Source organism: Pangasianodon hypophthalmus, chromosome 23 (assembly GCF_027358585.1).
Source record: "Pangasianodon hypophthalmus isolate fPanHyp1 chromosome 23, fPanHyp1.pri, whole genome shotgun sequence".
Taxonomy (NCBI): Eukaryota; Metazoa; Chordata; class Actinopteri; order Siluriformes; family Pangasiidae; genus Pangasianodon; species Pangasianodon hypophthalmus.
In genome coordinates, this window is record NC_069732.1 from 14,734,853 (window position 1) to 14,761,436 (window position 26,584).

Consider the following 26,584-nt stretch of genomic DNA (forward strand, 5'->3'; position numbering starts at 1 on the left):
TACATTACAGTGAGTGGGAGTTAATTCAGCTCAATAAATCAGTGAAATGAGATTTTCTGTCTTAGATTTTTTTTACAATCCTGTTTATCAAACTTGGAGCCGTGTAAACACATTTTTCAGTTACAAAATAACAGGTCTTCACAGATGAAAAAAAAAAATATGGCACACAAATGTGTTTTGTGTGAACACAATGATTGCCTTAAACTCCGAATCAGCCATGTCTCCAGGCTGGGAGGGATCGAGCCACAGTGACAGTGATCGTCTGAGAGTCCTACGTGGTTGTAGGTCATTAGAACAGAAGCAGCACTTTGACAGCGTGTAGTCTGTTACTCAGGCCATTGTGGGTCATGAACTGAGAAAGAATGTCAAGATGGATGTCAAATCAGGCATGCCGTATTCATTAAAATTGATTCTTGTTGACGTGAAGGTGCATTCTTTCCTGTAACTGCACCCTGCCAGATGCCAGGCTCCTTGAACCCAATCGAAAAACCACCTGGAGCTAATCTGTAAGAATCCTAGTTGAAAAACAACTTGACCTTGGAAGAAATAATAGTAGTTGTGTCACCCACCATAATGGAGCATAGACACATTTATCTGACCAAGACACAATCTTAGGTTGCTTCTTGAGGAATTATATGAGAAGGAGAAGGGATGAGCTGTGAGTCCAGCTGTCGCAAGCTCTTCCATGTGAGAAAACAAACCAGGCTGCCGCCGTCTGGGCTGGCCAGTATGGCACAGCTAACAATGGCTGCACCTGCTTCTTCTACCCCTTCAAGTCACTATAAATCATTTTTTCTTGTGCACCTTTTTTAAGTCCAAGGAAAATGAAAAGGCATAGCAGTTAAATGATAGTCTCATAAATGCATTATGGAATTGATTGGACAGAGCGATTAGGATGATGGAACGCTCTCATTAGCGGTTACGAATTCATTGCAAACTCGTTCTAGACCAACCTTGATTCTGGAGGCTCGTCTGTACCCAGTGTTTACCACAGAAGATCAAACACATTCGCTGAAGGAAAAGATAAGGAAAAGATGACAGAGCGACAGCGATTAAAACGAGACGCCATCAGTGACAGACTGTGATGACGGCTGAGCTCGTGTCAGAGAGTCACTTCAACCAGTCTTTCCCTGTCAGCTCCAGCCTCACTCCTGTAGCCTGCTGCTGAGTTCCCCAAGCCCACACATGTCCTCGATTTGCATTGCCCTATATTTATTAGCTGGGCTATCTCCCTCCTCCTGCTCCTATCATCTATTGCAAGGGATTGCAGAGGGCTTCCCTGCTATTGGGACATCTGTATTAACGGCAATCGATTCGCAGGGAAAATTGAGATTAACTTCACCTGCGAGGTAAGAAAAAGGCGAATGAAACAAAAGAAGGGAAATCAATGTCTTAACTAAAGGAAAGCATGAATTATTGATGAGCAGCACGTAACGTAATCTCAGGCATCTGTTTTGTAACTAATATCAGCACTCGGCACATAGCACACGGTGAGAGGAGCGTCACCGAGCAAGCAGTGTCTTATAGATTTTACGCTTTTATGCTTGATTATATCCATGCAGATAGAGCACTGAAACATGCCCGTAGTCACATATACAGTGTATGTGACGTATTAAACATAATTTAAATGAAAGCCCAAAGTTGGGCAGCAGCAGAATCTTTGTTTTAGATATTGTGCTGCAGCTCATTAGATTTGAAATGAAACAGGAGCCTTGTTTCCATCTACATAAATATTGAATTAAATCAAAAATTGACAAATCACCAAAACATTATGCAAATTCGAGTGTGTTTCCATCAGCTCTGTTCAGACAAATAAATACATCCGTGATTGGATTTAATCTTCATAAAAAAAACACCTACAGAAATCATGAATAGATACCAACATATGAAAAGGTTATTAATACACAGCAATAACAATAATATCACATGCCTTATATAGATTACTTTTTTTTTTTTTATTATTCTTCGGCAATGTTCTTTTGAAGCAGGGAATATTCATCTGCAATTTTGTGATACACAATTTTTTTTTAAGTTAGAATACAAAATGTCAGCTTTAATCAAAGGCCCTCTTTTGGCTATTCAGGACTAGTGACGTATATCAAGTGAAGAAAATAGAAATTTGAGTCCTTTTTACATGTAGACCTCACAATACTAAAGGACTGTAGGACAGTTGGTTGCTGTTTTCTAGCCAGCTGTGGGTCATTTCTTATTCACAGCTGCCAAGACACTGGCACATGGGAAAATGATGACCTCCGGAAAAGCAACTAGATATGTGATTATTTTTATGGCTATGGATTTCCTAAACATTTCATAGTCATATATATTGCCCCCACTTGACAGTTCTACTGACTGTTTAGAGAGAATTCCTCTGGAATCATACAGTTACAGCAGTGATCTAAGTTCAACTTGATCAAAATGTTTCTTTTTTAAGAAACTTCCATTAACATGTTATAGACATAAAATAAAAGACGTATTGCAATACTGCTGCATCCTAAACTAAATGCAAATTAGAAAAATAAAGTGATGCACTCTGTACTGGAGAACCACTGGATAATCATTACGTTGAGCATCTTAGAAGCATCAGGATCAACATCTCCATATAGTATTACAAAAATGTATGTAACATCAATGACATCACGATTATGATTTCTAGTGGTATCTTAAGGAGAAAGAGCTACAGTACATACACCAAACCGTAGAACTCTTTATTTATTTAGCATTTAAACGTACAGCATGTATCACTCAATATGTGTGAATATATGAATATGAATATAAAGTAGTTCACCTCCTACAGCTTCATACATATGCATCTCATACACTTATATAGAAATATCATAAGTATTCAGAAGTATAGTAGCAGCTTCAGAAGTATAGTAGCAGAATGTGCATATATATTTTATTGTTATTGGTGGTGGCTCATAGGGACAGGTGGGGCAGAACAACAGCATATATATCAGCCATTCTATAAATATTCATCTTCATGAAGTCCTCATTCACCTCCACATATAAGCCAGTGTTTAATGGATTTGCTCGCCTTTCTAGGTGTTGTGCATCTAGAAAGGTGTTGGGGTATTATTCAAAAATAGGAACTGCAATGAGCACTAATAGAGGTCACTGGGGAAGGACTCATGCTGCCCCATGCCCACTCTGTAAACATATTCAGAGGAAGAGGAGCAGTGGACAGCACAGTTAATGACAGGTTTACCAGGGTCACGGTTTTTATGCTAAATTGGGCTAGTGTAAAACACTCTGTAGCTACCAAAGATCTTATAGCGAATAATAAGAATTAATTCTAATAATAATATTTCCACAAACGAATGCAAAGTGTAAGTGCAGGCCGTGTGTCTATGATGTACAGAAACATTCCTATTGTCAGATAGCTACAGTGTATTGCAAAGATTGGGAGGGAAATGGGGGATTTACAAAGTGGATAATATTCATACATCAGAAATGTGTTTCATATGCAAAGGCCAAGAAAAAGAAGAAAAATGTGTTTCACTTTTCCAGTGCCTGAATTGTAGGGCTAGTTTCAAGTCTTCTGTGTGGTTTGAGATGTAGTTGGAAATTCTGCTGAAATCTGGCAACCCTGGTTAATAATATTAGCTCTTCTGTGTTCATCTCGCATATTGTATTGAACCCAGTTAAACAAATATACTGTGTGTTTCAAATGTACAGCGTTACTCAAAAATTCAGTAGATGGTAGCCTACTGCATAAGTCAAGTGTGATAGCCTCTCAGCGTTATTTTTGCTTTAGGCTATGTCATTAATAATGTCGTCCTGCCCCAACAAAATCTATGGACAAGAGCTGCTGCTGATTTACTGTATTCTATAGGCCTGAATTTGCTATAGGTATTTAATAAGAAATTGAATATTGTTGCTGCAAATGAAGGTTAAAGCAGAGTAAAACATAGACTGTGAAAAGAGAAGAAAAATCAGAAATCAAGTAGAAGTTGAATAGAATTTTTAAGCCATATTGTACTACACAGCTAGATTCCAATACTAAACAGAATAGAGTAATTTGTTGCTCTCTGGGAATTCTTAAATTTGTGCATGAGTTTGCTATTCAAGCAGATATGGATTGGGAGCCTAGTGAGAAAAAGCAAAATGTGGAGAAAAATGTGGAATTATTGCCTATTCAGTATTGCAGAGTACAGGATTGTGGGAAAGATTTCCAACTGGCACATGACATTTGCTTATTGGTAATTAGAGGAGCTTGCCACTGGATTTCTCCGAAGCGGATCTAAGATCTGTATGTGGTGGCACGGTGTATTGCAAACAGGGGTGGTTATGAAGAAATCTGGGGCAGACGGAAATATAAACATATACAGATTAAAAAATGCGTTATAGCATTTCACGTTTAGAAAAAAATCTGAATAATCTAGTAATCACACATTTTACAGTTTTTATTTGCTGATGCATTATCTCGTAATCGCACTGATAGGAGAGAACAGAAGCATTTATATCCTGAGTGTACTTATTTCTACAAAGCTGCTTTGTGACAATGTCCATTGTTTAAAGCACTGTACAAATAAAATTGAATTGAATTGAACTGAATCGATGCATTTATAAGAGATAAAGAATAAATAAGGGAGCAAAAGAAGGGCAAAAAGAAAAAAGGTAAAAAGCTAGGTGAGACCTGAAAGCTGCCTTTGTGCATAGCCTGGCAGGAGAAACACTGACCTACCCCGTGACGTGCGCCACGCATACACACCCCCCAAATACATACACACACGAAGGGGGTTATGAAGATGAGGGGAGAGGGTTACTTGGCAAACAACGCAACCTCAAAACTGCAGCATGTTTTCATACCAAACACAAAGTCCAGTCTTTCGCAAGATTAACAGACACCGCTCTCATAAAGACGATTTATTTTCCCTGCTCACTCAGTCTTAATTTTACTACTTAAAAGTTTAGTTATTTTCCCCTTTCCCTCAATGTTGGCTGTACTGGACTCTGTTTCACTGGAGCTTGGAGAGAGCTTGATGCTATCTCTGTGCAGCTCATGTTTAGCATGCTCAGGCCAAACACTAGGCCAGTGTGTGTGTCAACAGCAGAACGGTCTCAGACCACCAGTGTAAATGCACCCATTTCAAATCAAGCATGGCTGTATGCTGGCACACACACGTTCTTTTGTGCTGGCTGGAGATGCTTCACTGACTGTATGCTGGATGTACAGTAGATTTTGATGTTAATAGTGAAGAACAAAAACCTGCTGACGAATGGATCATTTTCCAGGGTTTTTTTTTTTTAGGAACTGCTTAGTGTACTTATTGTACACATTATATGTATATATATTTTATTGTGTACTCAACTTCCTTGTGTTGCATAAGACAGTAAAGTTTTGCTGTGTCTAATATTTTAATGAAAATTTCATTCTGTTTTCTTTTAATTACACACAATCCCCAGCATATTTAGTGTTATTTAATAAAGTATTCATAATAGCTTGCAATATTACAAAAAGTGAATAATATATTCATTTATATGAAGCATTTGATTAGTGCCAGAATGCATGAGTGTCACTGCTAGACTAAATGGCCAGAAGGCTCTTTAGTGATGCGTGCTGTTGATTTCTCTGCTAGGATAGCACAGAAGGACCCAGTGAGCCATGAGGAAACTGGAGAGAGAGGAGAACTTGCCCCTCATCGCTTTCATTGGACAGCAAGACGAGGACCACACACTGCTGTTACGGCGGGTTCCAGCTCGGCTGTGAGAAAGAGAAAGGGAGTGTAAAAGCCAGAGAGGAGGCCAGTGAGTGCTGTAGCTCCTACTTCTTCTAATGGACCAGTGGCTGGGGGAGCTATGCCAGAGCTCAGGCCTTTTCCCCCCACCGCGTCTGCTCCTTGCTGAAGCTCCCAGCTGAGTCCTGGAGAGCTGAAGGCGAGCGAGGAAGCCCCATGCAGGCGCGCAAGAAGTATGTGCTGCTGGGTCTGTGTACGTGCTGCTGGCTGCTGCTCTTCTACTGGGGTGGCCTACATGAGCGGCTCCTGGGCCTGGTGACGCGCCGGAGGGCCGAAGTGCTGCGCCCATGGCCTGACTGGCTGGACCGAGCCCTTTTACCAGCGTACGCCAGCCATGCAGAGCTGCAGAATGGAGCAGGGCCTGGAGAGTCACCTATGCTGCGACGCCAGGCCTGGAACAGCATCTATAAGGACAGCCGGTGTCGAATGGAAACATGCTTTGACTTCAGTCACTGTCGTGGACGTGATGGCTTTCGCGTGTACGTATACCCACCCGAGAAGGGGGACCGTGTGTCAGAGAGCTACCGCAAAATCCTGGCCTCAGTGGCCGAGTCCAGGTACTACACATCAGACCCACGTGAGGCCTGCCTGTTTGTGCTGGGCATCGACACACTGGACCGTGACCAGCTGTCGACACAGTTTGTCCCTAACGTTGACGAGCGAATCAGAGGCTACCCACTCTGGAATGACGGACGCAACCACGTGGTCTTCAATCTCTACTCAGGCACATGGCCGAACTACACGGAGGACCTGGGTTTTAACATAGGCCAGGCCATCTTGGCCAAGGCCAGCCTGAACACGGAGCACTTCCGGCCTGGCTTTGACGTGTCCATTCCGTTGTTCTCGAAAGAGCATCCACAGAAGGGTGGCGAGCGCGGGTGGTTACTGCGCAACACCGTGCCGCCAAAGCGGAAATATTTACTCATGTTCAAAGGGAAACGCTACCTAACGGGTATTGGCTCTGACACACGGAATGCACTGCATCATATCCATAATGGCAAAGACATCATATCTTTAACAACCTGCCGACACGGCAAGGACTGGGAAAAGCACAAGGATGCTCGCTGTGACCATGACAACCAGGAATACGAGAGGTAAGTCAAGTTAGTGAGCCAAACAGCAGCTGAACATGGAATTTGTCAGTGATGCTGCTGGCTATGAACCTGAGCTACTGCCTGCTGAGTATAAAGTGACAAAGCATACTATCACTTACTGTTTAAGAGGGTAGTTTACTTGTGTAAGACATGTGTTGTTAGTGTGGAGGAAGTGCGTGAAATTGAACACTCTATGAAGTACAGGTGAAAATGTGCGTCTAGTGTGTAAAGTATACAACGTTAATGTGTAGACAAATGCAGCTATTCAGGATGGTGGCTTTAAATCAAGAGGTATTTAGTCTAACACCCAAACATTCAGTCCTACCATTTGTTCCTAAGGAAACAATTAGTGATCACTGCAACTAAGTGCAAATCAAGAACAGAAACTGGAATCTATACTGGTGCTTTATAGGTAGGATTGATGACCACTATTATTCATGAATTCTCATGTAGTTTTTCTTCTTTACCATTACTGTTGTTAGCATAAATACTGTGTCATGTACAAGCTGCAGGCCTGAGATAACTGTATGTATGATGTACTATATCTGGCATCACAGGAAAACTGATTACTTCTCATACTAATATGAAAGTGATTTAATGTAAAAATCTTTGACTGTTGCTTTCAAAATACTTGGAGTACTTGTGCAGTTATAGAAATAAAACCTACTTTTGATGACAAATTGAAAAAAAAAAATACAGACAAAAATATACAGACAGGTTAAAGGAAAAACCTGAGAAAGATAATAAGAACAGATGTTTCCAGACAGATGCATGCTTCAAAGTCTACATATCTTCTAAAGAGAGAGTTTATTATTGAGGTACGGATGGCAGGAGCTTAACTGACTCATGTGTCAATAGGAACAGTGACATTTAGATCTGTGTAAAAGACATCAATAAATAGTGCTGGAAATTGTGGTCAAAAGAACACCCCCTGAATGACTGTAATGCTTGTGCATTAGTGTGAGATGTTGGGAAAAACGTACCAGCAGCTGTTCTTTAGGTGACTAAGAATGTCAACGCAGGTTGTGGTTAGACAGACTGTCAGCATGAACAATCCATCCACAGCTACACAGAGAGGGATATTATAGCAGGGTTGCAGTGCAGAAACCCCTGAACAACAAATGCACATTTGAGAGCTCAGTGCTGCAAAAATTGTAAGCACTGGTCTACAGAGATGCGATATGGTCAGATGAGTCATTCTTCACTATATTCTTGACAAGATGCCTAGTATATGTGTGGCACACACGATAAGACGACAGTACAGGTCTGAAAGCTTGACTCCTACAGTGAGGGGGTGTGCTGGCTCCATTATGCTGTGAAAGGCATTTTGCTCTCATGCTTTGGGTCCACTTGTCCCCTTTAAGGGAAGGGTCACTGCAACCCCATACAATGTAATTCTGACTGCTCACCTTTATACTATGATGCAACCTTTCTATCCTGATGGGAGTGGTCTCATGCAAGGACAACGGCTACGTTTACATACACATCAATATTCCGATATTAGATTAAGACAATATTCTGATTCCCCAAATTTCGATTCCCACCCCTGGAATATGCCTATTTTAATCGGAAATTTGTTGCATGTAAACACCTTATTCAGAAAATCCACTGAAACGAGATATATGCGCATGCTCAGCCCGCAAGGAATTGTGGGTTCTAACAGATGCTTAGCTGTAGGCTAGGTATTTAGGAGTGGCAACTCAGGCATACTTACAACTGCCAAGTATACAGGAATATTCCGATGCCTGTACGTGTATAAACATCGTATTTGGAGTTTGGCTGCAACCCGAATATAGACCTTAAACGGAATTTGATGGACGTTGACGATGCCCCCATACATAGGACATACATAGGGCTCACTGAATAGTTTGTAATACATATGCTATGGCCTCACCAGGCCTCAACCCAGTTGAACAGCTATGAAAGATTTAATTGCGATGTGTTAGGCAGCACTCTCCACCATCATCAAAACAACAACAGAGGGAATAGCTTTTGGAAGACTAGTGTTCAAACTCCAGTACAGTTTCAGACACTTGCCGAATCTATGCCAAGCCGCATTTAGCATGTTCTGATGTCTAACTAACTAACTCTAAATTTAAGTATAATTATTATAAATCATTATAATAACTATAATTATTAAGGTTATACTTAATTATTACTTTAATTAAGTATAATTAGACATTGAGACTGAGTAACAGGAAGAGCTAACCTGCTATTCATGCTGTTTCTTTAACTACTGAGAATGTGTGGCAAAGTGTAGCGTCTTAATAGTTCCATCACCGTGCAGTGCCCCATGCCTGTTTGCTTTGGGTTTGTGGTGTGGACACATTTCCACAGCACAGAGTGAATGAATGAGTTCATTTATTCCACATGACGAGTTCTAAGGGTCTTTTTCTCTCTCCCGCTCTCTCTCTCTCACAGAAAGGGAAGGGGTCTTATAACCATGCTAGCTAGAGAAAGGTAAAGTGCTGCTCGGTGGTCCATGGTCTGAGGACCGTTTCTGTTTCTTTTCCTTCCAGTAATGAGAGTGGAGACATAAGCTGCTGAGCTCTAGGCAGGCAAGAGGATTTCATTTTGTGTTCACACTCAGCAGGCAGAGAGAAGTGTAGCTGTGGCATCTGAAGGAGAGGAACCAGAGAAACAAAAAAAACAAAAACTGTGAAGATCAGCACTGCATTAAATGAGGTCTATTAACTCATCTGTTACCTTCTCCTGTTCTCTGTCTCTCTGTCGATTGTTCTCAATTGATGGGGAATAGAGAAGTGGCAAAGGAAGCGGTCTTAGGAGGTACTCGCAGGTTAATGATGACCAGCATCTGCCACTGCTACAGATTAACCTGATATCACCTCAGACCATTCACGAAGAAGGGAAGAAGCAGAGAGAGAGAGAGAGAGAGAGAGAGAGAGAAAGGGGATACAAGCAGGCAGAGGCTTATCACAACCTAATGGCCTACTTTGCATGCTTCTTTTTTAAGGAAAGAAAAACCTGCATTGTACTGAGAATGCAAATGAGGAAGAATGTGAGAGCAAGTTGGGGGAAAAAAAATAGGACAAGCTGTTGGGGGACATTTCTGGGACACACTCACACTATCACACATGCAATGCCTTCCCAGAAGTCTCAACTGTTATTCAAGATATTGTGCAGAAACACCAATGTGTGATGTTTGTGATCAGGCACACAGTAAAAGCAGAACGAGTAATGATAAAAACAATAGCCTACTTTTCAGGATGCCTTATATGGTCCTCCATGATTGCTCTCACCATGTGGAAGACTTCCTTACAGGTCATTATTCCTGAACATAAAAGCGTGCCAGACGAAAAGAGACTAATAAAAGCAATATACTGACATTTTATACTCTACTGTCCAACTAAAACACAACAGCAGAAAAACAGCCTCATGAACAGATGTATAATTCATTGGATTGTTAAAACAAATACAGAGAAGTTTAAGTTTAAAAATGTATTTTTATTTAATATGAGATCATCAACTTATTAGTTACACCATCTTCAGAGAGAGCAAGAGTGTGTGTGTGTGTGTGTGTGTGTGCGCGCGCATGTGTTTGGCTGGCATTCCCCAGTAAAAAAAAAAAAACAAAAAACGTTACACCCAACTGTAATTAGGAAGGTGTGAATTTGTACCCCTAGAGAGAGCATGGCTTATGTGGGTCAAGTTCAAACCGAAAGAAACTAATAATAAAATGCATGGTTCAATTTAATGGTCCCCAGAACGATATTTTTAAATTACTTTTATTTTTATTGTCCATCATGTTTGGATTCATATTATTACAAGATACCTCTACAAAGTGGGGTCTAGGAGATCTGAGCAGGGATCTGCGAAGCATAGCCAGGAGGTCCTCACTTTTTTAAATTTACAGTTTTGGAAATTACAACCCACCATAAACAAAGTTATTATATTTATTTGTTATTGAGTTGTTATAGTTTTTAGCCCATTTTACAGGTTGAATGAGTTTAAACCTCAATAACTGAAAAACAAATAGATAGATATAAATGATGTCGACCAGACTCTAATGACAGTTTTAATAAAAAGCTGAAAGTTCAAGAATAAATAGTTACAATAAATAAATAAATAAATTGCCAAAATACACATTCAAACAATGAGTCTAACATTTAAATAGTTTTATGTTCATAAAATTATTTGCGTTACAAAGGTAACTGGCTGCAAACAGCTTGAAAACCCCTGACTTGAGATGTATATTATCTCTTTTTAAATTACATCCTGTATTTGAGATTTACGTGATTAGGATCAGGGCATGCATGTAAATACTGAGGAGGTGGTTATATAGAAACAGAACTGTCATTGGTAATGCGGATTATTGCTAAATAATTTCAACCTTGAGAAATGGCAAAGTGAATACCGCAACCAGATATCTTAATGCATTTCAAAAAGAAAAAAGCCGATATGACAACCGGGGTTATCCAGCAAAAGATGATAGGAGTTAATGAAAAAGTATATTTGAGTTAATAATATGGTGATTTGTCTTGATATTTTGTTATACTAAACATCATTAATTACATAAATAATAGATATTAGAAGCCCTAGATAGATGGGTAGTTTACTAACCCTAGGTAGTTAGTAGAACTAGTTCATCTGGGATAAGATTAACTTTCTTTTCCTTGTGAAATTAGTATTAGGCTCTCCCCGAGCAATGTAATGACATTTAGGGAAAACATAACATTACTGTAATTTAAAAGGTTACTTGCTTTTGCTGCTTTTTCTAATGAAATATTTTTGGAAAATGTTTTTGAAAGTGTATTTGGCAATTATCTACTAGGCTAACTACTGGGCAGACTGTTATATCAGGTAGTAAGAAGCATGAAAATGAATAATTAGTTTACAGTGGAAGAGCAAAAACTAGACAAATTCCCTGTTGCTCAAAGCAACCAACAGTTTATGTTGGTTTATGTTGGTTTATGCTGGTCTGCTACTGTTTTAACTGGACACTCATCATCATCATGCAAATGGAGGTAATGTTCTGTAATAATAAATGCCACTGAGGAGAAATATCCACACCCTATTTGAATCCACAGAATTCTCTTCAAAATGATGAAATCCTTATAAAAATAGTACCTCGTAATAATAATATAAAATAGCATAATATTAAAGAGCCTTCTGATGCGTTCTTGTAGGTTAATGTTCCTGTTCCATACATTTAAAGATGATTCCCAGTCTGTTTACATCATCACATTTTCAAAGACGATTACATTACTTGCACTAAAATTGCAGCAGCAATATACAGTAAATATTAAATTTAGAACTGCTCTGACTTACCAAAAAATACAGTGCATATTTTACCATGCCATATATTGACCATTAGTTATATCAAGCTTTTGTAGTACCATTTAATGAGTTGTGATTATAATGGAAGTAGAAAAGCACAAAAAATGTTCAAAAACTATTCAAATGTGTTTTATAATATATTTTAGAGTATACCTATTTTTTGCTCCTTTTAATATATTACATAACATATGAATCTGAGTTTCATGCAGTTTCATGGATTTCATTTTGATTATGGTTTATACAGGTAAATATACTGACCATGAATTTATACTACAGCGCTGTTGAATTCTCAGATCAGAAGGTGTGCATTAGTTTTCTATAACAGCAGCTCTGACAGTAATTCCAGCTGGAACATAAATGCTAGATGTAAAATAAAGCACTTGTTTTAATGTTTCTATAGTAACAGATCTTGTATGGTAGATGTGCCACATAATCTAAAGCTAATAATAAATAGATTTAAAAAAAAAAGTTTATATGTAACAAAAATAAAATTTATGATCATTGATATGTAGTTTTCTGTTAGGAGACAGTTATTTTACATTTATTGAACGACTCTCAGGTGTCAGCGCTTTCCAGTTTCTGGGTAAAGTGACAAGCTGCTTTTTTTTTGTTCTATTAATTTCAAGAGAGATAAAAAAAAAAAGAGACGCTGGTGAGGGCATTAATGTGATGACAGGAATTTTCGTGGACGTTCCACAACATTAAATTTAACTATAAATGGTTGAATAGTGAGACATATGGTTCATTAATATATTAAAAATTGTAACTGCTGGCAAATCGCTGCATTATAAAAGGCCATACATGCCATTCTGTATTATTTTTAAATCATGCGCCTCATACGTGTTGCACTTCAGGGTGCGCCGCTTCGCCTCGGGCCGTATCGCACCACCCAGGGTGGATTATTTTCCGATAATAGCACAGTTCGTCATGCCTTACATACAACACATATACAGGTATTACAGGCAGGCCGGATAATGCAACAAATATGAGGTGCACGATTTAAATTTAACAATGCAAACAGCAAAATGATAAAACATAGCAGTTAAATAGGGAGATCTAAATCTTTGTTGAACTTATTAACTGGTTGCTCTCAGATCTTCATGGGATCCTAATGAGACTCTAAAATAAGTGCTGTATTAAAGACAGGCGCATTTGAAGGATAAAACCATTAAGCCAACAGATAAACGACTTATAGACAGTGCTAGTATTAACTGTAGGGAAAAAAACATAAATATGTGGTGCATCTAAAGTGCCTAATTAGATATTTTGACCCTTTCCAATTAGATTACATCTAGATTGTTCTAATAAAATAAAGTCATTATTAACCATTTATGATAAATGATTAATGTTTCTCATTTTACTTAACATTTAATCGTAAACATTTGTTAGTTTAGATTAGGTTAGATTTTCAAATTTAAGAGTATATTTTGGTTTAAATTTAAAATAATTTATACAAAAATTTAAGATCAAATGTATAGAGAAATATTTTGCATATTTTTCAGTGTACCACTATATTTCTGTTGCATATTTTTTTACACAGCCATGTTAAGATAACCCTTCTGTAGTCTTCTGTAGATTATTAAGATCGTGTAGCAATATAGGCTTCTCCGAGGAAAATTAGGCCACCATTTTAAAATCTTGTAGCATATTTAGTAGATGTGTGCATTCATCCATACTGAAGCAAAAAGTAACAGGATACCATTATTTTATTATCTTACCACCGTCACATCCGTATATTCATACGCTCAGATAACTCCTAAGCAGACTGGCGCAGAGTTTGTTTCATAACAAAAGGGAAAGCTTTTGGTATACTTTCTCTGGTCCATTTTATCCAGATAAAGATCTCTGCTGATACTTGGATGGGAGTGCAGCTTTGGTGAGAGCATCAAAAGAAGCCTCGCTACAATTTTATGATTACGCACAGTTGTAGGCTGCACGGGGAAAAAGGGTAGCGCTGAAAAGCCATATATACATATATACACACACACACACACACACAAACACACACACACATATATATATATATATATATATATATATACATATATATATATATATACATATATACATACACATACACACACATACATATATACTGTACACACACACTCCTTTTGTGCAAAGGAGTCACAAATTTGCTTAATTTTAAACAGTGACCAACAAATCATGCAGAATCTTGAATACTGAATATTTTTTGAACATTTGCTTTTCTTAGTTTAATTTTTTTCTTTAAAACTTTCTGTATATGTCCAGTTATAAATGAAAACTTCAACAGAAATATATATGTACGTATATATTCATTCTGTTGCTCTGTTGCTTTTTTTTTATTTATAACTATATATATTTGCACTGCAGTTATTGCTGATCTTTTTTTATGTTCAAGTTTAAATCTCCAGAAATAGCCATTCCCATATGAACTAGAATATTGAAATATAAATTAATCCATTTCTATTTCAATATCCTAGTTCATATGGGAATGGCTATGAGCCGCCTTATTATTTGATTTTCTGGAGATTTGAAATTGAACATATGAAAAGATCAGAAATGACTGCAGTGCTACTCTACTGACAGCAGCAGTTGTGCTTCAGCCGTAGTGAGCTCGACTATATGAGCAGTGCACTTGAGAGGTCACCACAACACAGCTGAAACGAGCATACATACGCACCCGGCCCATTTTCAAAATAATGGACTTTCTCCTTTTTCAGCTTATTTGTACAATAATATGATGTGGTATGCACTCCGCTTACAGGACTGTATCCTTAAACAAACCCCCAAACCCATAATATCACAAGAGCGCCATAGTCACCCTCAGACCAGTTTGAAGTGTATCTATTGTTGTTAGCGTGTCCTAAAATGGCCCGGCAGTTGCTGTGATCCGTGCCTGGCATGTGCAGGGTAAGGTCATATTTTAGGCACATACTTGTCAATCTTCCTGATACATCCAAAGGAGAGCCTTGGATTTCCTCACCCTTTAATGCGTTCCCAGTTTTAGGACATATTTTCTTTTTTTCATTAAATTAACGTCAGCATTTATTTGGGAAAACAAGTTTAATTTCAGTCTCAAAATCACTAAATTGTTTTGTTTGAATCTAGATACGTGACCACTGCCCCTGACACCGACGGCGTCTGAGAGCTTTTAAGGCTGACCAAAATTACACATAATTATAATTTAGCACGGTATAATTGTTCATAATATTGGCTTTTGTTTGCAGTTTTTTTTTTTTCCATGCACAAAATTTACCGCAATGCAGGAATCACAGTCACTGAAACTCTATTGACGTCCCCGGCAGGTCTGGAAAATTTGATTATTTCTGAAGCCTGAAGGTTGGTGAGTGTGTCTCAGCTTTGTGGGCTGGCGCGCTCCAGGCTTACTGTTGTGTATATCTGTGTAATGGGAGGGCATTTAGAGTCCTAATCTTCTCTTTGTGCACTGCATTCTGCACTGCTAAGGTGGGAGTGAGAGAAGCCAGAAGCGTCATGGCTGCTATTGTCAGACTCCAACAGAGCAGAAAGTGTTCAAGAGCATATGAGTGGAGCACTTTGGACAAATGCCCTTTCACCCTGTTCCTAGGCTTCCTGTTATTCTCCTAGTCCCAGAGCACCATCACAATGCATCATTTAATCTCTTCCTTTCAATGACACTCAGCAGCACAGTGTTTGGTAATTAGCTCATGAGCTGAATTGGAGTTGTATTAGATCAGGGAAAACACTACAGCGTGCAGTCAGGGAGCAGGAAAGGGATAACAGCGTGGCGTAAGAAGTCAAGGCTAAACTGTTCGGATTTTCAGAAAAAGCACTCAGTGATTAAATGTAGATGTAGCGAGCATCAGATTAGATAGTATACATCTACTGATGATTCACGGATTAGATCGACACAGTCATTGCTTCATCCAGGCTTAATACTGAAGAAGTATGTCTGTCTAAATGTATTTAATCGGATCATAAGAGAACAGAACATAATGCTATATCAGGACTATTATGCAAAGCAGTATGCTGCATGTCCAGGCTGTACAAATATTTATATTTCAATCATGAACAAAATCTGGTGTTTTTTGGTTATCTCATTCCTCACCTAACCATAATCTACTGTGATATTGGTAAGATTAGATACAACTAGCTAACGTTATCTGTGGTGTTGTTAGGGTCTGTCTTTGCATGTAGCGAATATGCTGCAAACAATGACATCATATCAAGTGAAAATATCTTACATATAGTTAGATTTCAGAGTTCAGATGTCTACTATTTACTATTATAAGATTACCATAAACCAAATATAAGATTACCTTATAACCTACTTTTAGACATTTCTACTAATTTTAAATTTTAGTTTTAAATTTTAATAAATCTATTGGCAGATCATTTTGCTAATTTTAAGCATTTATTTTTAGAAAGAAGCAAAATTATTTGCCAATAGATTAATTAAAATGTAAAACTTAGAAATATTTTATAAATACTACTAGAAATATCTAGAAGTAGGTTTTATAGTCTTATATTTGGTTTGGTAGATAAATTTGACCATATTCAAAATATTTTCCCTTGACAAATTTTTTTTAATTAATTAAATTTTTTTTTTGCCGTGTATAACACCAAACAAAGTTCTTCTCCACACGTAGGTTACAGTGTCTGTTGAAGAGGTCGACCCATTTCTAGCATGCAGGCTCTGTAAAGCTGGTTTTCCATTGGCTAGCACTAATCATGTGTTGTAGCACAGGTGCAACTTTGTTTATTTCCACATACTGTAGCCTACATGAGCTGCACTAAGCAACTGAGAAACAGCTCAGACTACTTGCAAAAAAAAAAAAAAAAAAAGTAGTAAAAATACAACAAATCCTACTACACATCCTACTAGCATCTTCACAAATTCGTAATTGCTCTCAAAGCGGATGAGTAAATTAACTTGAGCCTAATAAAAGTGTAATAATTTTGCTTAGTTTGCTTTCCAACACTGTTTGATTTGATTAGGACTGATCTAGTCTATAAAAGAGGTTCATTTTAAAGAAACAGATGATAATTTCCTGGTTTCCTGTGTGTTATTTCAGATGAATAGTATATAAAAGGTACAGGATATGCTGGTGGTAATAATAATGTAAGCTAATATTTCTATACAGCCCCAAAATAACCAGCTTGTTAAAAATGAAATAAAATGGAGCACCATAATGGATCTGCTCTGAGCAAAAACTAATACACTGAGCAACAAAACAGGAAAGAAAGAAAAATTAAATCACAAATTCTGTTGTTTAACCCATTACAATCTTTTACCATTATTGTATATATATATATATATATATATATATATATATATATATATATATATTTATTTATTTATTTATTTCTTTAATTATTTTGAGTTTAATTTTGTATATATTTACCATTAAAAGAGACTCAATTAAAAGATTTAACATGATTTTGCAGTTTTATTTTGCTGGAAAGATATTATAAACATATTAGAAAGATATTATATAATAGCTGGATATCTGTTTAAAGGGATACAGGCATACAATGCAAAATGTGAAATGAACAGCTGTTCTTTTTTTTTTAATTAAATTTTTAAAAAAAGCAATCATCATGATTTCTATATTGAGCTAAATGATCATTTTAGTCTTAATGCATGTGATCCTTGTGGACTGGGATGATGATAACGTAAGCTTTATATTAAGATTGATCATGTTTGGCTCTGTGAGTCACTGATCAGGCATTCGCAGTAAATGCTTCTTAATTGATTTACTGTGCCTGCTCTGAATGTAATTTAACCCTTTTAGAAGTAACAGAGTACCTTTAGCTCTGGGACTTAATTGAATTCACTGGTGGTTGGTTTCTTTTTTTGTCCTTTAATTAGACTTACAATATACGTTGCTATTCTATATTGTAATTTCTCCCTTTCACAAATTAAACGGTCTAGAAAACCAACCTAAGATATACAGTATATGATAATTCTTCAAGCTCTGTATGCATCCAGATCTTAACAGACTATAGAGAATCACCACCTCGCTGGTTTCCTGGTAACAGTGTCAGAGCTCTTGGTCATGTGAACTGTCCCAGTGCAGACAGGCGCGGGGCATTAAACACCAGCACAGTGACGTGCCCTAGATAAGGCTGTCAACTGAACAAGTGAGAAACATATTGAACTTTATGAATTAATCATGAGAGAAGCCGTCAAACTTTTTATTTAATGATGGCCTTTACTGCACTGTTCACACTCCGTACAAGTCCAGTGCCACCTCCCCACTCATCTGCTGAGCAACGCAGCTTAGAAATAAAATATATCCTGTAGACCTTGACTAAATATCCTCTATACTGCATCACTGAATAGACTTAATTATGCTCTACTCTTGCAGACTTATTTACTTAGGTCTTAACTGGAGCTTAATTTACGACCATAAAATAAAATTACACTAACTAGCCACTATATTAGGAACAACTTTCCACCTGCTCTTTCATGCGTCTCATGTATTATCCAATCAGCCAATCACGTAGATGTAGTCAAGAGCTTCAGTTAACATTCACATCAAACAAGAATGAAGGAAAATGTGATCTCAGTGACTTTGACCGTAGCATGGTTTTTGGTGTTTAGCTGGTTTGAGTATTTCAGAAACTGCTGATCTCCTGGGATTTTCACGCACATCAGTCTCTAGAGTTTACACAGAATAGTACAAAGAACAAAAAACATCCAGTGAGAGTCAGTTCTGCAGGTAGAAGCACCTGGCTGATGAGTAGTGTAGAGGAGAATGGCCACTTTTTACGACCGTGGTGAGCAGAAAAGCATCACAGAACGCACACTTCGAACCTTGAGGCAGATGTGCTACAAAAGGAGAAGATGAACAGGAGAAGACCACATCAGGTGCCACTGTCTGTCAGTCAAGAACATCAATCTGAGGCTACAGTGGGCATAGGCTCAGGCTCACAGAAACTAGAATCTGCCAGCTTGGATTGGAAAAATGTCTCCAGCTCTGATGAATCTCGATTTATAATCTGACATGAAGATGGTTAGAATTTAGCATCAATAGCATGAATCCATGGACCCAGTCTGCATTGTGTGCACAGTTCAGGCTGATGGTGGAGGTGTAATGGTATGGGGAATGTTTTCTTGGCACACATTGGACTTTATACTAACCAAACATCATTTGAATGCCTGTTGGCCCATCTGAGGATTGTTGCTGACCACATGCATTCCTTTATGGTCACAATGTATTCATTTTATAATGGCATGATAATGTGCCAAAAAAAAAAAAAAAGCACAAGTTGCCTGAAACTGGTTCCATGAATGTGACAATGATTTCAGGCCTCCCCAGTTACCAGATCCAGAATTCAGTAGAGCACCTTTGGGATGTGGTAGAACAGGAGATTTACAGCATGAAGGTGCAGCTGACAAATCTGCACTGGCGCAATTATGTGATGCAGTCATGTCAACATGGATGGGAGTCTCAAATGAATGTTTCCAATAACTTGTGGACTCCATGCAACAAAGAATTCAGACTGTTCTGAGAGCAAAGTGGGGTCCTATCCACTATTAGTATAGTGTTCCTAATAAAGTGTCCAGTGAGTATATATATATATATATATATATATATATATATCCACTGGTATTATCTGTTATCAGAATTTTTAGCTCCTGAAAAACAGTATCAACAACAAACATTTCATTATCAGCAAGGCCCTACTACACACATATTTAAATAGGGTATGTTTGTGTATTTTTAGACCCCTACTACACACCCAGAGTCTTTTCTTCTCATGTAGCTCAGAGAGAAAGTGGTCTCCCTCCAGCTGTCTGGGACTCTTCACCTTCTCTGTGGAGACTGTTCGCTCTTCTCTTCACCTGAATAAGTGATGCAGAGAGTGCAGAGCTTCTTTCTCCCCACACACATACGCACTTTCTCTCTCTCTCTCTCTCTCTCTCTCTCTCTCTTTCTCTATATCTCTTTCCTAGAGTATCAATATCATTCTAGTGATCAATCTTATGCCCTGTCCATCATTTGAGACTCACGTTCATGCCCTCACTCGCTCAGATTCTTTCTCTCTTTTATTTACCTCTTCAGCATTTCCTTGCCCACCCTCCCCTTATTACACTTGCGACCATTTTCTGATCCCCCCCCACCCCTTCTTTTTTTGCTCACTATCTCTCTATATATATTCATTTCTCTCTCTTTCTCGCTGCAGTAATGTGATCAGGTGCACTGAGTGAGTTGTCTCTGCTCCAGTAACTGCATTAAGGCCATCTCCTCTGGCGTGCCTGCCTCTGTTGCCCATATCATACTATCAAGGCCAGGGTCACAAAGGCCAAGTCCTCTCCTGGAATGAGAGACACTCTGGCACTCAATCATTGCTTGTAATGGAGCTCTGGCCAGGGTTTCCCATCAGCACTTCCGACCTGTGCTCATTTAGCTCTAGCAGCAGTCCACAGCCCTGGTAGCCAGTGGATCTGTGTATCAGATGACCTCACCAATCTTCACGCACGCGGCCCTCCCACAGGGAGAATCCAGGCACCAGCTGAAGCCCTAATGCTTCTGCCATTCGCCTGTAGTGTTGTGCCCAGATCAGCTTACCGCTGCATTGAGATTTAAGTCCGGGTGTGGCCCTGGCACAGTAATCTTCAGGAAGCTCTTGGCAGAATGCAGTATGGACACCATAAATGCCAGAGAGAACTGGACTCAAATTCCAGCTAGGGTTTCTGTGACCTTTTTTTTTTTTTTTCGAAAAGGCAGTAATTGCAGAAAAAAATTGCGTATTGATTGTCTGCAGAACACCTTAATAACAATTTGTCTCGAGGCTTTGTTTAAAGTCTTTTTTTTTTTTTTTTTGCCCACCAAAGTGGCTTAACCAAAATCGACCAAGTTGCTGAAAAGCAAAGCATCAGTGAGCAGTGAAGAGCAGAAGCAGTTCTCTTCCTTATTTCCTGTTTATGCTACAAATCAGGTTCAGTTTATTGCATGCTCAGACAAACTTGTAAATGAGAGTTTGTCTGAGCATGCAAAAAAAGAGCGGTGTTGAAGCTTTTGTGTTTCACTAAATTGCATTATTGCCTCTCCTCACTGTCTATCCTCCTCTGCAGCAGAAAAGAAGGCTGAACGAACGGCAGCAGTGACTTTTACTCTTCCCTACATCTCCTGCCTCTGCTTAATGCAACAAACCAGTGCTGGCATCAATCGGATTTCAATTAATTGGAGGTTCCACTTAACAAGCCAGCTTGGCACACGGCACTGAAAACAAGTAGCGTTAGCAGGTCAAGAGAGCATGAAAGATGTGTGTAATGATGCATCTCTCACACACACAAACACAGTCAGGCACTACAGTGGAGTGATTGACAGTGCCAGGCTGTGAATGCCTGGCCCAAAACCAGTAGCTTTCTCATCAGCGAGCCTGCCTGCCTGCCTGCCTTCACGCAAATGGAGTTCTCATCCATCAGTAAAGGAAAGGCCTGAATGTCCTAACAGAGTGCACTCTTACACACAGCACTCGAACTTTAATGCTTTATCGATCGAGAAATGCATGTATCAAAGCTCTCAGAGTAAAAGTAAGACTGCTGGACTGATTCGCATTAGAGTTTGTCTATCAAATCGTGCATATATTCATAAGGATTAAGGAGGGCTGATCCAGGATCTGCTCAGCTCTGATAGTCTGTTGTGTTCTGAGTTTGATGCACTCAATACTTTAATGCTTTGTCAGCTTGTAGCTACTGTTGTATAATGTATGGTAACCACTCCAGGCAAAGTGGTGTCAGTGATGTGGGGTTACATTTGACAGAAAAGTTGGAAAAATTCCGTCTTTCACTTCCTGTCTGCCATTACCTCTACCAACATCCTCCCATCTCCGGTAGTTGGCCCTCCCATTTCACAGATGAAGTAGCATTTCTGACACTGATGGCTAGGCGACTCATTCTAGTTCTTTGGAAAAACATGCACTCATGCGCCCATAGTCTCTGGATAAAGGATTCCCTTTTCTTTGTGAATTTAGAAACGATCTAGTATTCTCTCTGTGCCACTGACAGGGAATTAGCCAAAATTTGGCAGTCCCTTATAGATCATGTAAACACCATGTAATTTGACCTACGCGCCCCTGACTTCATCCGTACCCTGCAGCAGTACCTAAATCTCACAGCTGACTGTTCTTTCTCCTGCGTCTTCACATCAGTAGCACAAAGGGATTTTTTTTCCCTTTCTCTCCCCCTTCCTTTACTTCATTTTTCTGTTATGCTGTGTAATGTTCTGTTCTTTGGGTTGTACACTAGCTTATGTATTCTGTTTGATTCCTTGCCTGTAAAACTTCATAAATAAACCATAAAAAAAAGATTTGATAGAAAAGTTGAACTTAACAGATGTCATATAGTACTGCCTGCTCTCCTGACTCTTGACATCCAGTGTGAAAGGGAAGATTTGATGACATTCCATAATTGGAAGGCCTGGTGGATTATTTTAAGATACACATGCATGAGCTGCATGACGTCATCTGGCGGAAATGAATCTGAAGCAGGAATTTTCCATCTGGATTGAAGCAAAGCAGCCATTCTTTGGCAATAAATGCGGGCATGGAGAGAGGCTAAAACAAGCGCACTGTTTACAGCCTGAATGAAGAGTGGCATTTTGAAAATGTTACATGCAAATAGACTGCTCCGCTTCAGACCCCGGTGGTCACACCGATCCATGTCTAATTGTCTCAGAGTCTGGCCACAGCCAATCAGTCATCACATCAAAGTGTAACAGGCCGTCGGCCTCTTTGAGCTAGAGATGCGAGGAACGCTCCTCGAGACTTGACAGCGGGCGTCACCACGGCAGCCAAACAGGAAATTGAATCTGGAGCGCGCAAACGACATGCGGCCCGATGGAATTTCAGAAAACAAAATGGTTCCAGGGCCTCCAGCGGGTGGAGCAGGAGGGAGGGAGAGAAAAGAATTCAGCCTATTTTCCCCTCAGAGACATTAGCAGAGCTGCAGCAAGATAAAGATATGATGAGTGCTTACACACATATTCACACACACACACACTGACACACTCAGTCACCTTCAACTGTCCTGACGGCTGGGATCAGAGCAGGTGGCTACATTGCAATGATATATGATCAGATTGTTTAGATACACTCTAATTAATATGAACATATTATGCTCAGGCATGATAATATGTAAAAAAAAAAAATACTTTTTTGTTGTTGTTGTTGCGTATTTGTTGCGCTATAGCTCTGGGATACGTGTGAAATCATATTTTGGATGCTGCTTTAATTGAGTTGCCTGATAATTTCTGTCTTAATCTCTTCACAACTCTCTCCATTTTCTCCTCGTCTGTTCTCCTGTGTGTGTTTGAGTGTAAGTGAGATGGAAACGTGCTCATCTGTAACACCAATTACATATAAACAAACAGCCAGCACACTCTCCTTTGCCAAAATGAGCTCTCAGAGGTTCATCATTCTACAAAAGTAAACAGCATTGTTCTTCAGTCTTATTCTGATGGGATCATTTTCACTAGGTGACGTCTATAATAAATGTTTTTTTTAACAGGTTTCTACAGGTTGTTTTGTCTATGAACCAAGATGATTGCTTCACACGTGGTCACATAATAATGTTGAATTATTTGGCAGCATGTAACATTAGATAATAAAAGAACGTACAGTGAACGTACAGCTACACATTCAGTTGTATCGATGTAAGTGGTGACTCAGTGTTTAGTGCTCTGGATCAGAAGGTTGTGTTTGAATCCCTCATCTGCTTAGCTGGATTGTAAATTGCTCTTGCTCTGAAGTAAAGCATTTTCCTAATAAATGAATGTAAATTTCTAGAAAATTAAACATTGATATTGTGGCATATTGCGATTTGAGAAGTGTTGAACATTTAGCCACGCTAGGTGAGTAGCAGCGGTAAAAAAGAACATTCCCAATGCAAGAGGCAGCATCTGCCTGCAAAATCATAGACGTGTCTATCCAGATGAGACTAAAATTATGAGATGACCACAGTTGTTCAGAAAAACAGTAGGTAAAAAAGGGGGAAGTGGGATTAAAACACAGACAGGGAATAAAATCACAGAGGAGCGGCTGCAGATGATGGAATTACGCCAGGCTCTAATGTAAATTGAGTTCCATCTGAATAGGGCTTTTGAGAAACTCTGTCATTTTTCCGCAATAGATTTAGTATACATATTTCAGTTGTAAGATCGTAATTGACCCCTATTGAAATTTCAAATGAATTTAAAGTGATGGAGTAACATGATTCAATATATTGTAAAGCTTAGTTTTGAAAAAAAAAAAAAAAATGTAAAACTGAAGTAATGTCTAAGGGCCTTTCTGTGTGTAGTTGATAATAAAAAGGCTCTTAAGTGATGGTGATGATGATGATGGGGTGTGTGTGTGTGTGTGTGTGTGTCCTAGGGGCAGAAAACATTCCTAGGCATGTTGTGCTGTTTTTGTGCCTCTGAAACAAGAAGGCAAGGGTACAATGTGCTGGTAGCAGGAGACTGGTTTACAGCAGCACTGATGCCTACTCTTTGCCAGCAGCAAGCATAGCGATAAGCAGACGGCATTTTAAGTGCTGTGGTGAAGGACTCGAGCTGTTAATGTGTGTGTTTGTGTACCAAAGAGGAGGAGGGAGAGAGAGGGAGAAAGAGAGACAGAGAATAGAGGGGAAGAGAGCGAGAGAGATGTTGTCTTCTGGAAATATGTCATATGCGCACCAGGAGAGTTGCTCACACTGAGCACTGATCCTAATTAACTGCTAATTGTGGCCTCAACAACAACCACTGCCTTCAGATAAGTGTGTGTTGGTGTGTGTGTGTTAGGCGGTGGTGGGTCGGGGAGGGGTTGGGGGTGACGCAAAGACAGAAACGGCACAAAAAAATTCCTTTTTCTTCTTCCTATTTTAGGGCAAAAAATATGTGCAAAAGACACACTACGCAGTGGCAACATGCAGTCTGACAACTTTTGAAAGTGTGTGTGAGAGAATCATGTATCAGAGAGGGAGACAGATGTGGCCGTGGTTGGGTGGGTGAGTTCTGTAACCATGGCGATAATATTAATTCTCTCCGTTCTGCCTCTACCTGCAAAAAGGCGAACACACACACACACACACACACACACACACACACACACACAAGTTGCCATTAATAAAACTCCACTCTGCATGGCTTAGTCATTATATATGGAGCTCCCTGGAGGGTTGAAATCCACTCATAAATGCGGCTTCACATCACCCTGTCGGCCTGAAAAAGTGCAACCCAGCTCGCAGCGCACTTGCACGCACGCACTAACATACATATTCATGTGTCCCTGCCACATGTTCCCATTAAAGTTTTCCACCATATGCAGCAATACAGTATCTCTACACATTTACATATATGATAGATGTCAGTGTTCTCACCTAAACCATTCACACAGGTGCACACACACACACACACACACACACACAAACACATACACGTGCATTACTACATTTGCAGAGCTAAATATGGGCTGTGTGTGAGAACAAGTGGCAGACTCGCTCCATTGCTCAAGGCAGTGCTGTAGAATTTACGCTGTGTATTTCAGCAGGAGGAGTTTCAAGGGGCACACACACACACACACACACACTCCACATGTAAGAAGTCCATCACGCATGTATAGTCACTTGTGCATTCACATAGCAGTCGTTAGACCTGTGTTTGCCTTCTTATCACATATAAGTGACTCTCTTTGAGAAAGGTTCCCTACAGCTTCTTTGGTTTGTCCATCTGCGGGAACCCTTTAAGGTCCTATATAGATCTCTACAATGTAGAACCCTTTCAGAAAAAGTTCCAAGTAGACCTTTTTTAGAAAGCTAGAATTGTTAACTATCCAAAAAAAAACTCTAAAGAAACCCTTTAGAAACCAACTCTAAGAAAACAGAAACTAAGAAAATGTAAAACAAAAAGACAAAAAAGAAAAACACAATTACAGCAATACAGATAGAGATATAAATACAACTACAGTAAAAGTAATATTAATAGTAAGAACAATCTGTGACACCATGATTTAGTTTGTGTGTGTGTGGTTCAGTGTAACGCTGCTGTCTGTAATGCCAGCGCTGATAGAAATAGAGTCTGAGACAACTGCCCCTTTTAGCCAGTGCTCATTGATGGAATCAGTGAACTGTTTTAGCTACCAGTTTAAGAGCCACATCATTACATCTTAAGGTGTGAAGTTTCTGACAAAACAGGTTAAAAATAATGACAGATGTGGAGGAATATATCAATTTAACAACACCTTTATTTCTTTTAGTAATTTATTCTGACTGTGAAGGTGCTGAAAGGATGTTTTATTAGCACTAGAATTAGCAGTGTATCTGCTTCTAGTGCTAATAAACAATAATCAGTAAAATGGTTCAAGGAAAATTCTTGTATTTTTTCCAACCTTTACCACCACATCTGTAGTACTGTATGTTTGTGATTACAATGGACAAATCAAAGGGAAAATTTTCATTAGACTGGTTTTCCATTCTTTTCTCTGGGAAACATTGTCCTTGTT

General features: G+C 39.0%; 1 protein-coding gene across 1 annotated transcript in view; it reads left to right on the forward strand.

Annotated features, from left to right (window-relative positions):
- LOC113535988 (exostosin-1c) overlaps window positions 1-26,584 on the forward strand; it is a 50,496-nt gene that overhangs the window by 2,497 nt on the left and 21,415 nt on the right. The window contains exon 2 of the mRNA XM_053228376.1: window positions 5,580-6,832. Within this exon, the coding sequence (XP_053084351.1) occupies window positions 5,895-6,832 (938 nt within the window). The 5' untranslated portion in view covers window positions 5,580-5,894. The remainder of the gene's footprint in view (window positions 1-5,579; window positions 6,833-26,584) is intronic.